General features: G+C 43.1%; 1 protein-coding gene across 1 annotated transcript; it reads right to left on the bottom strand.

Annotated features, from left to right (window-relative positions):
* Positions 1-3138: 3138 nt before the first annotated feature.
* Positions 3139-17198, bottom strand: prdm2b (PR domain containing 2, with ZNF domain b). The gene is made up of 7 exons (XM_072381946.1): positions 17051-17198; positions 16093-16196; positions 15159-15311; positions 12921-13047; positions 10349-10453; positions 5707-10208; positions 3139-4785 (listed from the first exon to the last, which is right to left on the bottom strand). Exons 1-7 carry the CDS (start codon positions 17163-17165, stop codon positions 4768-4770), a joined length of 5124 nt encoding a protein of 1707 aa, XP_072238047.1. The 5' UTR covers positions 17166-17198; the 3' UTR covers positions 3139-4767.

Genomic DNA, 17198 nt, shown 5'->3' with positions numbered 1-17198 from the left:
TGGCAGTGTCAGCATGTTGTTGAGTCCATCCACCACACTTCTCCACACTGAAATATTTGTGTAGACAGTTATGCCTCCCTCAGGAGGAACTGCACTTCCCTGGCTTTTCCTCCATCGAGCCAAAATATCAACTTTCATAACTTACCGAGAAAACTAATAAACATTCAATCAGTACTCCCAAGAACCGAATCCTAACATTTCGTTTAGGGTTTTCTGCTCGTTCCATTGCTGCTGCAAATTCTGGATTTCCTACGGGCAGCCGAATGTGTGGCAATAGCAGCAAACAAAAAGAGGATAGTTTCTCAGTGCACACATGATTTCTGGAGTGTCTGGAAGACCACATTTGCAAGTGAAACAAGGAGGACTCAAGTGAGGATGTCAATAATGTTGAAGCTTGTAGCTTGAGTCTGGTGGACAGCTGCAAGAGAAAACAACAGATTAGTGAGGGCAAAATATGATCAAAACCTGAAGAGAACAGTCCACTGCTGCAGCAAATGTGAGTGAGCAGGATCCGCACAATGCTGCGGGTCTCAAACAAGTTTTTGCATAAACTGGCCCAAACGTTTTTGCATAATTTTGCATTAACTCAGATTAATTAAGAGATGTGACAGGTTTCTGCACATCTCTCTGCTAATGCTCGAGTTTGTTAGAAAACAGAGAAACAGCACAGACCTCTGATAAAGAGATGAAAAAATACATTTTCAGAAGTTTATAAGAAGTTAAAGTATGAATCAATGAGACGGCAACAGAGTAGTTGTCTGTACTACTTTACACATTGCAGTTGTCATGAAACTATTAAGCTCAAAGCAATTATGTGTCAAATTACAGCCACATAGAGTCATTTGGCATGACTGTGGACTTATTTCTGTATAAATTATGAATGAGAGATTTATTTATTTATTTTTTTTGTATTACAAGAGACAAAATCAACTCTTCATTAACTAAAGAATCCTGAAACTTTGAGTCCAAGTGAGGCGGCCTGGAGCCTCCTTAATTTGCTGGCATGGTCGAGGTCCACTTACCCATTAAAGCGAGACAGACTACAGTAAAGATTTCTATTTGATGGGAGTGGTCTCTTTCAGGATAATGCCTCCATCGATAGAGCAACGGAGGTCATTGAATGGTTGGATGTAAATCATGAATCGTACACCATGCCAATCGTCCCATCGTTTAGGACCAACATGTCGGACAGCACTCACCATAACCATCGTCCAAACATCCAACGAGGGGAATGTTGGGGAAAATATGGAGTTCCATCCCTGCCGCAGAGTTCTGGCAGCAGAAGCAGCACACCCCGAGTTGAGAGGAATCTGATCTGGCAGCGAGTGGAAGCCTTAATATACATTGATTTTATTCTCTAAATTGTCACTTGTCTCTTCTGAGGCCGGTTTGTCAAAATGAATCAGGTTGACAAAAATCTTTAACAACAGCATCTTCTACAAAGTCACCCCTACTCTTATTCCATTTCATAATGTTGTGGTTGCATTCTCATTTTTCCAAATATGTGTGTCCTAAACCTTCTACAGGAGGTAATTGAGAGCTGATTGAGAGGTTTCCAGAGGTAAATGTTTTACCCTACATCTTATATCCGCCTCTCTGGCATATCGTAGTTTATTCAGTCAAGCCGAGCACACGAAGCAGCACTGAACTGCATTTTTATGAATAGGGCTGAAGCGCCGTACACAGCAATCAAGAGAGAGTGCAGTGATATTTCACCCTGACAGCATGAGTATGGTGCAGCACTCTTTCAATTGCCCATCCCTCCACACACACACACACACAGCTGAACATCCATAAACCACGTCCAGCTATAAACTATACCATCACGGCACTGGAGCAAATAAACACGTCTCCACATCCCTCTGAATAAAGAAAAATCTGGCGTGTGGCTCAAATCCAACATACAAACAGCATTTAATTCAGAACACCATCCATCAACATGATAACCCCACGTCTGTTGGGATGGAGAGCACATCACGTCACGGCTCTTTGGTCAGTTTGTGTCCCGTGTGAGATGGAAGATTTCTGTCCAGTGAGCTTGATGGCTCATTAAGGAGCAATTAAGCAAAATGTGAGTGTGACAGATGGGGTCTGGACAAAAATAAGTTCAGCAGATTCAGTCATGGAAGATATTCATAGGGACAAGTTCATCCTCCGACATACAGAGACGTCTCAGTGTGCCCATTTATATATCACTTAGGGTCATTTTTCCTCAAAGTAAATCTTTTTAAGGGAGTGGATCCCTTGGATACAGAATCAAAACACCTTGAGAGGATGCGAGATGTTCACTTCGGTCAGTTCAAAGAAATCCATTTGTGCTCAGTACTTATCCTGAGAGTTCATTTTCCAGGCACCATACTGCTGTTACTTTGTATCTGAGAATAGACCGTTTGTATTCTCTTATGTCCAGTTTACCTCTGAATACGTACTCGGGTTTTTACTGATATGCTGGATAACAACAAGAGATATCTGTTCCTACCTCATCGCTTGCAGAGAAAATTGCCCATGTGACATATATTACTATTATATTAGGACTAACAGGGACTAATCATAACAAATTAATGAACGGTGTCTATAGCAGCCAGGCTTATGTCTAGTTACAGATGAATCTTTCGAGTTTGTGGCTAAAGTTCTTCAAACTCACGTCTTCGGCTGTTAATGCAATAAAAATTCAGTTTTAATGAGATATCCAAATATAGCTCTGGACATTACGAATCTTTCACTTCTTCTGTAGCTTGCCTCTCATTTCCGTCGAGCCACACAAAAGAGTTAAGAACTTAACTCAATTTACGACTCACACATCAATCGTTCTAACAAGCGAACTGATCCCAAAATAGATACAGATCTCTCAGCAACAAGCACGCTGACGAAGGCTAGCGAAGGCCCCCCTGGTAGGAGCTCGTTGACCTGCAGAGCAAAGGTAGCAACTTAATATGTGGTTTTATGGAAGCTACTCAACCGTCTTAGCAAACCTAAAACTAAGATGCATCTTTAAATACATCCGCAGCCTGACTGTAAAAAGCAAATATAATCTAGAAGCTCTCATATGTAATATACTGAGATCAAAGGAATACATCATTTGTAGAACTGGGTAGAACTGGCTCCCAACAAGCAAAAACAACAGCTTTACACAAACTGAAAAACTTTTTTTTCTTTATTGTGTCAATTACAGCAATGTTTTTAAGTTGAGGTCATTTTGGGAATCTTTGTTCATCCTTAAATACACGATCTGGATGCTGAAAGACAAATCAAAGACTTCTCATGGAAATATAAATTAGTTTCAAATCATATTGTTCAATTTACTTTCCCATAACATGCTACAAGGTTCCAAGCACTGCCTCTGTGGTACAGTCGTACATGGCTATGAGTGAAAAGGTGGAAAAGGGTGGGGGGGCGCACCGGAGAGACCAAACTGAAAAGAACTAAATTAAGGGTCTTTTCATTGGCCGGACATTTTCTCATCACATACAGTCATACCACGTATAGACTCACGAAAACAGTCTTCAAGGCATGAATCTTTCAGTGTGGCGTGGCTTTTGAAACAAAACGACACATGAAACAACCTTGCGAACGTCCACTTCTGACGGATTCTGTGGACGTTTCTAAATAACGGCGCATAAAAATTGTGCCACGTGTCAAAATTACTCAAAAGAAGATGAACCGGTTTGACGTTTCTTTGCAGAAAGGCTTGTGAAAGCAGTACTTGAGATCAGATTTGCTCCAATTTGGGGCAAATGACCAATGTCTGCAGAGTGCAACAGACCCCGAACACTTTCCACCGCACCCGGCTTAAAACACCAATTTTACTGATCCAGCATGAAGTTTTGGCAGTTTTTTTTTTTTGTTATTTTTTTTTAAAGTGCTGTAAGAACACTGGGCTGCTTGAATGATATTAAAAATTATTTTAAAGTCAGACATCATTTCAAGGAGAACGCAACGTCACTCCCGTCATTCTACAGCTGGAATTACCTGCCAACCCGATAAAGAAAACAGAAAGCAAGTAAAAACACGAGACATAGTTGAGATTTAGACCGAAGGAAAAGCTGTCAGACTACACATCCAACCATAACCAGACGCATACTTTCCACACACATATACAGTGTTCCTGAGGACCAATTGCTGCAGTAAGCAACTGCCATTTTTGATTTTTGTTTCCCAAACAAAAATATGCCAATAAGATATATTCTACAATATAATGACTACAAAAACTTTAAATCAAAAAAAAAAAAACATACATAGTTTGCAAATCCTGTATAAACTGAAGTACGTGCCCACTGGGAGAGACATGGGAACTGCCGTAAGCTAGTTTTTCTCTAGACAGCACATGCATTAAGAGAGTCTGAAATCTAAGAGACCAAAAAGGGGAAAAAAAAATACAGAACGAAAAGGAATTAACAAGTTTAGCTCACCCAAACTGATACATGATTGCCATTTGCAATATATCAGCTTTCCAAACTAACGGAGCCCTAATCTTACAGTTCTGGGGTCCAGTAATGACACGCCTCATATACATACATACATATATATGTATATTAGCTCATCGTCATCTAGAGTTTATTTTTTGTCTTTTTTTTTTTCTTTTTTTTGCAAGGCTGGCAGAAATAGAGGCTCAGTTTTTGTCCATAGGATAGGCGGAAGATGGAGACAGTTCCCTCCTAAAATCCAGCAAATGCAGCTGAGATAGGCAGGCTTGTTGTCATCGGGGGCCTTGGAGAGTCCTGACAGGTGAACGCTTTTCCCAGGGAGAGGTAATATGGTCACCGTGGCTCACTTCATTAGCACCTCCTACAACACACAAACACAGCAATGAGCAGAGCTGACATCAGTCCTTCAAGAACTGTCCATATTAAGAACAAAGAGGGATGCCTGAGGTTTCCAGGTTCAAATATTTTGAATAAGATTTTCTGTTTTTGCATTGCTGGATTAATTGGCTGAACAAAGTATCAGATGTCACTACTTTCTACTCTTCAAACTTTTCCTTAGTTTAAGATGTTTTGTTGGGACTGTATTAGCTTTACATAATAAGACAAGGCGTGGGGGCACTTAACATGTAAGCATGTTATGGATATTTGATTTATAAAAATCTTTCGTAAGAGGGAGAAATGCCATTTCTGCTTCCTACATGTATTTAGCCAGTCAAATGCTGCAGTTGGTGAGCAACCTCGGGTCATTTCAGGTCAGTTTCCAGGGGGTGTTATCATTTAGTGCTGAAATAAACCCGGTCAACGTTAACTTGGTTTATTTCTAAAAGGGTGCTTTGTGGTCATTATCCTAATTCCCCCCCATATTATATAAAGAACGACAACTGGTCTGGCATGGGGAAGGCCTTGTGGAAACAGAGGGCCAGTCAATTTTGGCAGGTTAAACCAGACAAAAGCTCTCAGATTAACCTGGTTCCCAGGATAACATCTCCACACTGTCGGCTTCTTAAAAGGCTAGAACAGCTTTGCTTTTGGATGTGAAAGGGTGTCGATGGCCAATTAAATTTTTTCCATCAATATTAAAAACTAAAAATCAGCTGTATATTACAGCAATAAACTCTAAAGTGCTCTTATGGAAACACTTGAAATTAAATGAAATGTTCATTTCTGTAGTCCAACCACTTCTAACCTAAAGGTCAGCATAAACAGTAATGGTCTGCAATAAGCCGGTAGCTCCAGCCTATAAAGACATGACAAAGTAACTGACGGAGGCAGGATCTCTTACCTGAGAGTCTTTTGGCTCTTGTATTGGCAGTTCCTCAGTTTTCATATCAGCAGGAGATGTGCTGGCCATCTGTAAGCTCCTGGTGACCGGACCCCCAACTCTCTCCCTCGTTCGGAGGGAGAACCGCTCCTCTTTCTTCAGTTGTGGCGGTGATTTGGCCTCAGCTGACCTCTTGGGTGCTGGCTCTTTGCCCATCCGCTGTAATCTCATGGCCAGCCGCTGTGCTGTATCACTGGGAGTGTCGGGGGCAGAAGGGGTGGGAGGTAGAGACTGAATGTGGGCCTTCTTGGTTCTTTTGCGCGCAGAAACCGGTGCTGGGAATGAGGCGGGCCTCTTTAAACGACCCACTGTGGCGGCAGTTTTTCCTTTGCTTGTCTGGAAGGGCTCATAGTCTGCTGCACCGGAGCTACGAGCTCTCGTCTTTCCCAGAGGTTTAGCCTCTGGCTCTGTCTGTATGTCACAGTCTGAAGCCCTCTTCCGATTTGTGTTTTTATCCACAAAAGAGACACCCTCTTTTTTCACCTCCGACAGACTTTTTCTGCCCTTTTTAGTGGGGACAGGTTTCATGGGACAGCTGATTGCCATATGTTTCGTCAGACTTGCGGTATAAGTAAACTCTCGACTGCAGTGGGGGCAGACATTAGAAGCAACATCATCTTCAACTTTGACAGCAGCCTTCTTCGCAGTAATGGCGGCTTTATTTTTCTGTGAGATTGCCTTCTGGACCAGCTGGTTTTTCTTCTTACTGAGGGCACTCATTTTCGTTTTACCGGGATCCTGATTAAAGTTAAGTCTCTTTGGCTGACCCATTCTACGGAAAGCGCACTGGGCCGCAGCGGCCGGTGACGCGACGCCGTTCGGACTCTTCACTATTTGTTTGAGGGGGATGGGGTTTTTCTTGGGAGTGTAACGCTTCTTATCACTAGCATTGGCACAGGCCAATATATGTTTGTGCAGCTCAGGCATGTTGTCAAAGCTGTTGCCACACTTGGTGCAGCGAATGGCAGTGCTGAAAGTCTGCGGTATGTTGTGGGTGGTGAAGTTTGTAGCAGAAGCCACGGAGCCAGCATGCGAACGGCTATGATAAGGAAATGGGGGTGGCTTATAACTGGGATAGTGTTGATTAATACCAAGGCGGACGTCAGGACCTTTCGGCTTCGTTCCTTCCGACGCCATGATCTTTATTGTAGTGTATAGCTCCTCATTGGAATCATCAGCATGGTTACCATTGACATCAGGCTCCTCTTCTGCTAAATGAGAGTCTGTCTGTGGAGCACTGTCATCCGTCGTTTCCGGTGCTGGTGTTGAGGGACTGCTCTCCTCTTTGGCTTTCGATGGATCGGTGTAATTTTGTGGCCTAAGCTTGCCACTTTCTACAGTAGTATGTGAACACGTCTCATTTGGATGCAGATCCTTTTGGTGCTGCTGGAGGTTACAGAGAAAGGCAAACTCTTTGGAACAGACTGAGCACACAAATATCTGACCCACTCCGTGGAGTGTTGTCCTGTGAGTCAGCAGAGCTGGGGCGGCACCGAATAGCTGCACGCAAAATTCACACTTAAAGGGCCAGTCTGCGGCGTGCTCTGCGATATGTCCGCTGAGCTCTTTGATGGAGTTGAAAGGCTCCTCGCAGACATTACACACAAAACTCTTGCAGTAAGTCAAGTCGAATTCCTCCTCCTCAGAAGTTTTCTCAGATGATTTATCAGGAGCAGCAGGCTGCAGAGCAGAGTCGACACCAACCTGAGGTGCATGGTTAGAAATCAACAAATCATCGTCACAGTGCTGTGGCTCTTCTTTTACTTTAATCTGAGGGTGAGACTGTGGAACTAGTGATGGAGGCGAGTCATGCGAGGATGTAGGAGGATGAGACGTTGAGGAAGATGACAATTCTGGTTTGGACAACAGAGCAGCCAAGTCTGATTTCAAAGACGTCTCCGTTTCTGCAACATCTTGGTTTAAGTTGCCATTTAGGAGACTGCTGCACGCTGTGGGCAGAGAAGCATCATCTGTCGTGGGTGAAGGCCCAGGAGAACTTGGTGACACTGAACGACTAGGGGGGCCTTCGAGTGGAGTGTTTTGGGAATCCAGTGGCTCAGAGATAAGGTTCTCATCTTCATCTTTGTTTTCCTCAGCAAAGAAGTCCTCGTCAGAATCCAACACGGGCTTGTGTTCGTCTGATCTTGGAGACATTTTTGGGGAGAGGACAGGAAGTGGTCTCAGCGGGGGCGAGTGTGAAGGCTGAGAGAGAGGGGAGCTAGGCATAGCTGGTGGGGATGGTATGGTAGGAAGAACAGGAGGGGGTGGTGTTGGGGATGTGACGCTGCTGCTGCCAGGCGAAGAGGGATTCATAGTGACAGGGGTCAAAGAGGGTGGAGATGGGTGGGCAGACTCTGACGCAACATTTGGAGAGCGAGAATGGAAACTGCTTAGGTTTGCCAGGCCTGAGGGACCCTCCTCTCCTGGCAAAGTCAGACCAACGTACTCGTTCATTAGCACCTTTTCAAGCATACTGGTGTTAGGCTTTCTCTTTTTTGCAAGAGGCTGTGGTGCTGCATTTCCCTTTAACTCTGGCTCAACGGGGGTCTTGCGATGCAGGCTTAAATCCAGAGCTGAATCCCCCACCACCTTGTTGAACTCATCACTTCGTCTACTCACAGAGTTCGACAGGTCCAAAGGCTGCTGATTACAGGAATTTCCCCCACTACTAGTGGAAGCTTGGCTGTGCATCGCATCTCCAGAGAGGCTCAGATCATCCTCGTCTTTGTCCAGCAGGCTGTCAGGAGGTGGCACGCTGTGACTTTCCAGCTTTGGCACCTTAAGGGTGTGTGCACTCGCCACTTCTGCTTTACAGCTTTCAGTTTTACCTGCGGGACTGAGCTGTGGCGATGACGGGGGCGAGCCTGTTCTTCTTTTAAACTTTCCTGAGGCTCCTTGCAGCTGTGTGACTGACAGCGGTGAAGCCAATCTATGGCTCTCTGTAATGAGGGCGAGGGTTGATTTTTGAAAGTCTTGTGTCTGAAGGAGCTGTTTGAGCTTAGGCGAGAGGTAAACAGCCTTCTCCCGCTGAAATGCATTCGAGTCTGGGGCTTGCTGAAACACTCCTCCCACTAACAAGTTCGACGTGGAAGATGTAGAGGATGATGGCGACGATGTCATTTCCGTCTCCACTTTAAGGCTGGTAACAAGTGGGGGTGTAGACGTTCTTCTTTTTGCTGCTGGCTGCCCACTCGTGGGAATCTGCTTTGCAGAACTCATTCTGCCCTCCACCTTCAGTGCGTGACCAATCTGATTCGGGCTGATAATGACCGTATCCAGACCAAACAATGCAGCTGAGCGCGAGTCCACCTCGATCACCTCACAACTGCTAACCGTGCTGGTGGACACAATCTTGCCGTCAATGTAGAAGCTTAGATTTTCGGAGATGTTTTTGGATATGTCGACTGTGTAATCATCCCTGTCTGCCTCATCCTCCGTGTCGGCACTGGGCATGTAGACGGGTGGAGGGCTGGTGCTGGGGGACTCACCGGGCTGCAGCTGCGCCGACGCCTCCTGCAGCAGCATGCCTTTCCTGCGAACTCCTTTCGGTAACAAGTGCCGTTCGTGTATTCTGCGCTGGTGTCTGCGCATGTTGGTGTGTGTGCCGAATGCTTTATTACAGTACTTGCAGGGATGGAGTTCTTTTGACTCCCCATTTTCATCCAACATTAAGGGACGGTCAGCAGGGGGCCCCAACTCCTTCCTTTGCATCTCAGAGTTCTGCACGTGTCCTGCTGTAAACTGGGACCCTATGGCTATATAGTGACTAGTTGGGCTGGTGCAGTCCGGACTCGAATCGGTCCGCACCACAGCACTGAGTAGACTGGCAGCTCCAGCCAGGGAGCCAGGTCTTTTCTTAAAACCATTTTCATGTCTTCTCTCATGCCGCCGCCGCCCCACCTGTGAGCCGAAACATTTATTGCAGTATCGGCACTTGAAGAATTGTGCTTGCTGGCTGCTGATGGTATGAATGTGTATATGACGCTCCAGACCCTGCCTGGTGGAGAAGTGACGCTCACAGTGGTGACAGGGATAAGACGACTCTCCTTGTGGATCACCCTCAAGCTCACCATCGGGGTCAAGACAAGGATCAACCTCTCGCTCTTGACCGGCAAGTGAGGAATACTCCCGCTTCACCTGTGACTCCTTATGGCTTTCTTCACCAGAGGTCAGCAACGGCCCAGACTGCTTGTTATGCACAGAATCAGCCTCATTCGATTGCTGAGAAGTTTGGTGCTGTACGTCACATTGGTCATCACCATCTTCTTCCTCTACCTCCTCCTCCTCTTCTTCTTCCTCCTCCTCCTCCTCTTGTTCCTCTTCTTCCCCTTCCTCCTCCCAGTTTCCGCTGTCCATCAATGCTGCTGACATGACCTGCACATCTTTACGGTCAGTGCTTCCCGAGGGGACTTCTTTCATGTCTTGAGAGGTCCCTGGTGGCCTCTCAGCCTCCTCCTTCGCACCTGTAAACGGGTCAGAAATGGTGTCTCTGTTCTTAAATTTACAGGAACAGCTTCAAAATCAAACAAATAATCTTGGTAACATCTTGTTCGGAAGAGCTCAAAACTTTACACGGTTTCTCGTTGGCAATAAACAAACTTACATTCTCCCCCATCCCACATCTCCTTTACAGTAGGTTTGGTTCCACCTGTTCTTTTGAATCCACCCAAACCAGCCTGTCTGGCTTTCTCCAGCTGCTTTCTCCTGGCTGCAAAAGACAACAAGACATACCGTTTGGCTAAAGCGTGGGTTTACAGATAAAAGTGTAAAAACAAAATGGATTTTTAAAAAAAGGTTTTGCAAATATTCCCTGGTGTCATTTTCTTGTAGTTTGACTTTACAGGTTGGTCTTAAAGTTGCAAATCATGACTCGGCCTAGCAATCTTTCCCAAAGCAGCCTTGATTTGCGTTCAGCATTCTGGATTTGCATGCATCAATAATTCAAATCTATCAATTACGAAACGCGATAAAAGACATGACACCATTTTGAATTTTCAATGTCTTGCATAAGCCAGGGCGATTGTCCTGCACCTTCATGTCACTCTAGTGTGTCAACAAGGTCATCTGACCTGGCCTACAAATCCTAATTCATACCAGAGAAACACGTGCTGCCTCCGACCCCCATGCAGGTCAGTCATCTGACCAGCATGGCCACAGGCATTTGGACAGATCCACAGCAGCTACTACAACTTTGTTTGGCTGTTTGCTTTTATCTCATTTCTAAATATACATATTGTAGATGTTTGATAGAATTGTAAAGCTGGAACAGGGTGGCCAGCCTACATGAGGTTGACTTTAATTTAATTCAATTTAGTTTATCTATATAGTGTCAAATCACAACGATTGTCATCTCAAGGCACTTCAAAGATACAGTCCAATTCAAGCCCACCACAGCTATATTACATGCTCGCTACTGTATTTTTAATTGTGATTAACTGAACTAAAATTCTGCATCACTGTTAGAACAATTCAACCCACTTAGATGAAAAGAAAACAAATGAATAAAAAGTTAACACAAGTCTTGAAATCTTTCTGAGTTTGAGGTTTGACTGGACAGTCTCATAGCACTCTGTTTCTCTGCTCTGGTTTAATGAAACCCGAAAGGGAAGAAGGTGCCACCAAACTTTTGTCTCAAAGCGCTAAATGCTAAATATTCCAGCAACCAGATATCAAACAAAACACCACAACAATGCAGGGGAGGACGCGCTTGGATTTTAAGCCAAAGTAACTTGGCATTTGTTGAACTAATCTTCTTATTGTTAAGGTCCCGGTATTAAACCAACAGACAACGTTTTAATTACAACTATTTGACAGCCTTAGTTGACTTTGTGGCAGGACATTTGGCTGGAAAGAGACACATAATTACAGAGTAATTACCTGGTATTGCGTCTTCTACGTAAACTGAAACATGCTCTTTCTGATGTGGCTCACAGTCATTAAAATTGAGTTTTCTTGCTCAATTATCACCTTTAATGTGTTACAGGAAAGGATTTTTTTTTCTCTGAATGTTTACTGTGTTATGCATCAGTGCAATTACATGGTAACAAAGTCAAGAGTCTCCTAATGTCATCTCTAGGGCATTAAACGGCAAATTACCTAAACAGGCCTCATGCAGTCTTTTAAAAAACTGTTTCCGTTTTTACAGACTTTTATTGCATTTCACTGGCATATTGCCTCATTGTCCTTCGTTTAAAAAAAAAAAAAAAAATACATGTTCAAGGTTCATAGTGACAAATGTAAATGTGACACACACCAGCCAAGTCGATAGTTTCTCACAAAATGAAGGACTCGGTTGATGGTACATTCCTTCTTTACTCTAACAGGGGGCAATTTCATAAGTTGTATTCAATGGTCTTTACAAAATAACAAAAATCACGCATCTGAGATGTTTCTTTGGGGTCTTGTTTTGATGAGGAGTTAAGTCACGTATAGTAGTACATGCTTTAACAGCAGAAAAAGAAAAGTAGATAAAGATTTACAACGATCACCGCTGTATTGACGGTTTAACTGTCCACCGTGACCATCTATAATAATAAATTTGTCCACATAGTTTGCCAACTGCTCGTTCAGACTTAGGTGTCCGTGCCTTGGCGTTTAGCCTTATGCTAGCAGGCAACACCAAGTCTGACAACTCGATAAACTGGTTATTCTGGACCGAAAGGACACACAGCCTCGTTTTAGAAACACGTTATAATCGCTATATTTCAGGTCGCTATCAAATACTTGCGCCCTAATGAGCCTGAAGTTGGATAAGGAAGCTGACTAGTTAGCTAACCTGCTAGGCCATCATCAAGTAAAGGCTCGCCGATGGATGAACTCAAGGAAGGTCACATCCTCAACAACGTAGGATCCAGATGAGGAAAAGCTGCTGAAAAAGTTGCTCAAATATTCATTTAACAACTAAACGTGATGTTTTAGAGCAACCAGGTGGCTATTTTGAGACAAATCTGGTGGCACGGACGAGTTTTAGGTCAGGTATGGAAGTAGAGAAAAGCCTAACACATCGCATGTTAGCTTCCACTAGCCTTCCTTCAATTGTAGCCAGCTAGCTCGTCAGTTTCAACTTCGACAGAGCTGCGAAGGAAACAATTAAGTGAGTGTCGCGTGAAAGCGGTACGCGGGTTGCAAAGCAAAGCAGGGCTCAAACGTCAAAATGGTTTGGGGTAAGGCCTTACCTCGCTTCGCCCTGGGTGAGTTTTTCCTGCTCAGACTGTTGGCTCTTTCTTCCTCCAGTGCAGCTGTTATCTCAGGGTTGTCTTCCACTGTGTACCACACCAGCAGCTCCTCTCCCGGCCCGATAGGCTGCAACAATGAGAGATGAGGTCGGCCACCAATCACAGCTCGGCTTGCTGGGAGGCAAGTGGGGTATTTGGGCTACTGTGCATCTAATCTGTCTGAACGGTTATGAAATTTCACCACAGTGAATGATCATACCTTAGCTGTTCTCTTTTTTTTTTTTTTTTTTTTAAAGGTCAGTCTTAACAGGAAGCGCATCGTACAACACATTAGAGTTTGTCATTTCAGACTGACGCATGCATAGTCTTACACTCAGTTACTACTCCTGTTAAATAAATATGAATAATGTTACAAAGAAGAGAAAGATGATACTCCTGCTATATTTTTTCCATCTTATTGAGGATTTCAAGGTAAAAAGTGACTGTACTCCATTAACTGCAAAAAGATAACAGCCACATATGTTGTTAGGGTTTCACAATATAATGAAAACTTAGTTACTGCAATATCAATATGGCAATAGACATTTTTTTTTAAAAATGAACAAGCATAAATGTATAAGCGTGGGCCGCATTACACTAAGGGGAAGTTCTGCTTTTGTGCATGTTCTCCAAATAACCAGCATGCACAGATGCAGAAGTGGAACGCAGCTGTCAATACTACACCAAATATTAAGAATTTGTTTATATATCACAAGTCCTATTGTCACTGCACTTTTCCTCGTGCCGTGCAGCCATATGTTGCAAAACAGCTCCATAATACATCCTCTGAAGCGCTCAAGCTCAAAAACTCAACTTCGTAGCTTAACGTTCATGAAGGTTCGACTCACTGCAGAACGGCTGTATTAGGTTAACCTAAACTGGCAACTGAGTGAATCTTTAATCCTTTTAACCAGTGATGAAGGAACTGTTTAATATGATATTAATAAATATTTAAGGACCACTGAACAAATGCACTAATGTTTCATTTAAAAGTATAACTACAGCACGCTGGACGCCATCATACCGCTGCATCTGTACCATTTTCTTCATCACATTTGAAAAGAAAGAAAAATAAATAAATAAATAGATAGATAAACAGGAAGCATTATTATAAACACTGAATGTTATGCAACAGCATCTTTAAAGAAAAACCCGGGGAATCTTTCTGCTGGGGACCTGCTCACCCTGACATTGGGCTGTGAAATATTAATAAGTTATTAATCTTTGCAATCAGTCTCATACCGAGCAAGAACACCACGGCTGGCAACCTCTAGACAGCTGCAATGTGATTTAAAAGGGAGACAAGTGTGGCAGAGGAAAAAGTTTTAGACATAAGTGGACGACATTATTATGGACGAACGCCTACGGAGAAAAGAAAACCTTTTTTTTTTACATTTTCCTTCCTCCGGTCTCAGTTGCGTCATCTCTCTCAGGGCCCGTAAGTATTTTCACAAGGGAGACCATTATGTGAGAAGTCACATCAACTATAAACAGATCTGACCTTTTATTCTAGTGATCATATGGAACCTCAGACAAACTGACAGCATTGATTCATTTCTATATGCCAACCTGGATATTTGGCCGATTTCTGACGAGCTGTACTGGGCTTTTGACTTTGTTATTTGATATCGTTCACGTTAGCCAGAGTAGACGAAGTAGGGCACGAAAAGCAAGAACCAGAGGAGAGGGAATTTGTAAAGTAAAATGGCCTCCATACACTTTGTGGAAGATTTTTGCTCTCTTGGAAACAGCATATTTCTTCAAGAAAAGGTGCACTGGCGTCAAATTTGCTCGCCTGTTTGGCTGGAAGTAATCATCCCGATAAAAAAATTAAAATAAATGTTTCTGCGAGGCGCAGTGGTCGAACGGGACGGATTATTTTGTAGCAAAATTGATCCAGTATTCAAGAGTAGTCCCTGTAAGCTTTGCAAAGCGTGGCAAAATTAACACAAATCACCATCTATTCATAAATAAATGTTTTACTCCAACTCTGTTACTCCGCTCTGCCGTCACTCGCAGGTTATAACAGATCATCACCTACAAGATTCCAGAGTGAGACTGTCACAGTTTTTGCACCTAAAGCATCGAGTCAGTGGCTAAAAACAAGCCTAAGTTATTTCCTACTGCCACCAGAAGCATGTTTTCCCTAAAGAATCAATCCATAAGTCTCAATCTTTCTACAGTGTGCGTTCAACTTACCCTGAGAACTTTGTAGTAAATGGCTCTGTTGATCTCTAATGGAAAAAGATTTTGCTCTTCACTGGATCGAGCCCAGTTCATATATCGTAGCCAGTTCCCCTTCATGGGGTCTGTGGCATCTATGCACATCCATCCCCGGGCTGGAAAGTAGACCTAAAGGACACAAGTAGAAAGATGACTCTGGCGGGAAAACAAACCATAAAAAAAAGGTACACAATACTCGTTTTAATACCACTTACATGGGGTCACCTCAGTAAAAGGTTATGTAATAAACGCTTGTTCTCTTTTTCTCAGACAGTAGTTGTGCCATAAAAAATCCTGCATGCTTAAATCTGTTTTGTGAGGTCTATAAAGAGAGTCTGAAGTTGACGTCACACGTCGGTTTGTTTAGATGCCTTATTGCTTCCCCACTGGCTCTGAAGATTTCTTTTTTGTGCACAGACCCTGAATTCTCATTTCAGGATGGTGTTTTAAAGCTCAGTTCACAGGATCAGCAGCTAAAATAGTATCTCAAGATCTTGAGCTTCAAGATTAAGACATATCTTTATTATCAATATCGTGATTTCTAAAACCCACAACATACGACTATAAAAAAATAAACACTGCTGAATGTATTTCAAAGTATTATAAGTCCTTCACTTTGGTGCCTAAAGCCTAAATATATCTATTCATGATCTAAGTGAAACAAATAATTGTCTATTTGCGTTAAACTGCGACTGCTGGTCGACCAAGAAGAGTTTGAACTCTTCTTGTGATTCCTGTACCTGAAGTACTGCTCAGGCATGATTGGTCAGCCTGGACCAGTAAACCAGAGAGCTTCCGGTACAAAAATCTCATCCCATAGCTATAGATTTAGCATCTTCGTCTGCAGAATCTCTCACACAGCAACTACAGATGTGAGTGAGCTCAGCCAACAGAGGAGCACGTTACATACCTCCCACATGTAAACGTTACTGGTCACCTGAGACCTTTTCTTCTTCTCCCCAACAAAAGGACCAAACCGCTTGCCTTTAGGGATGACTTGTGTGGCCCACACACCTAAAAATGAGGAATACATTAAAAAACACACTTTGTCACACTTGAGAATTATATAATCTTACATTCAAAACTACTTGTGTGCAATTTTTGTCTTTTCAGTACATTTACAGAATACTGTAGAAAATTGACAGAGTATAATGACCTCTAACAGTGGCGAACCTGAGACTGAACTCAGGCCCTGTGATGAGGGCCTTCAGGTCTGCTATGATGAGGTTGATCATTTATCTCAGGGGGTTCATTCTCAGCTTTTTAAAAACCAATTAAGATGTTCTGGAAAATCTAGCTGTGCGTACAGACAGTAAGGTGGTCAATATGGCAGTATTAAGAGATCATATTCAACTGGGCTTTAAGGCGGAGTATTTCAGGTTTTCGGCAACAAGAAGACGACGAGCAGCAGCATCGTTTGACTGTTTTTGATCACTATAAAAGTGCTGATAAATTTGTCTTAAAATATGTGAAACTGAGAAAGTTGATGCTGAGGATTAGGCATGAAGTATTCAGTTAAGTTTAGGCATTTAAGACGAGTTGGATGATGTTAAGAAAACATGAGTTGCATCAAAACTGACCTTGGAATGATAAATCACATTAAAATGTCCCTTTTTCTGGATTACCGCCCCTCAGCTAAACACACAAAACCTGCTGTACACACTAACCAGACATCCAACTAAAATACAGTACTTTGAAAGCCGTGAAACCTTTTTCATCCTCACACTGGTCTACAGTCACTTGCTGCCGAGAGCAATTATCAGAGATTATCATGAGATGTCATAGAAGTCATAACAGATGTTTATAGCTTCAGTTACGAGAGGTCGGAAGAGGCTGAAAAAAAAAAAAGAAAATAAGCAACAACTCACCAATGCGACTTTGATTCACAGCAGAGGGTCTGAGATTCAGACAGTCAGGCAAACCTTTCCATACATGAGCTGGGATTTCATCCAGAGTCTCCACTGTCCCTCCAATAATGGCCATGACCCACACTCACTGACATGAAGTTAGAATTTG

The sequence above is a fragment of the Leuresthes tenuis genome, unplaced genomic scaffold (assembly GCF_036924035.1).
Source record: "Leuresthes tenuis unplaced genomic scaffold, fLeuTen1.0.hap1 SCAF_3, whole genome shotgun sequence".
Classification (NCBI taxonomy): domain Eukaryota; kingdom Metazoa; phylum Chordata; class Actinopteri; order Atheriniformes; family Atherinopsidae; genus Leuresthes; species Leuresthes tenuis.
Note: the sequence above shows the minus strand (reverse complement) of the source record. Positions and strands in the feature narration are given on the sequence as shown.

Coding starts and splice junctions, on each gene's coding strand:
- prdm2b (XM_072381946.1), bottom strand. CDS start 17,165: ATGGCCATTATTGGAGGGACAGTGGAGACTCTGGATGAAATCCCAGCT. Junction 16,197..17,050: donor TGTGAATCAAAGTCGCATTG/GTGAGTTGTTGC, acceptor CCTCATTTTTAG/GTGTGTGGGCCACACAAGTC. Junction 10,209..10,348: donor GATGTGGGATGGGGGAGAAT/GTAAGTTTGTTT, acceptor ACCCGTTTACAG/GTGCGAAGGAGGAGGCTGAG.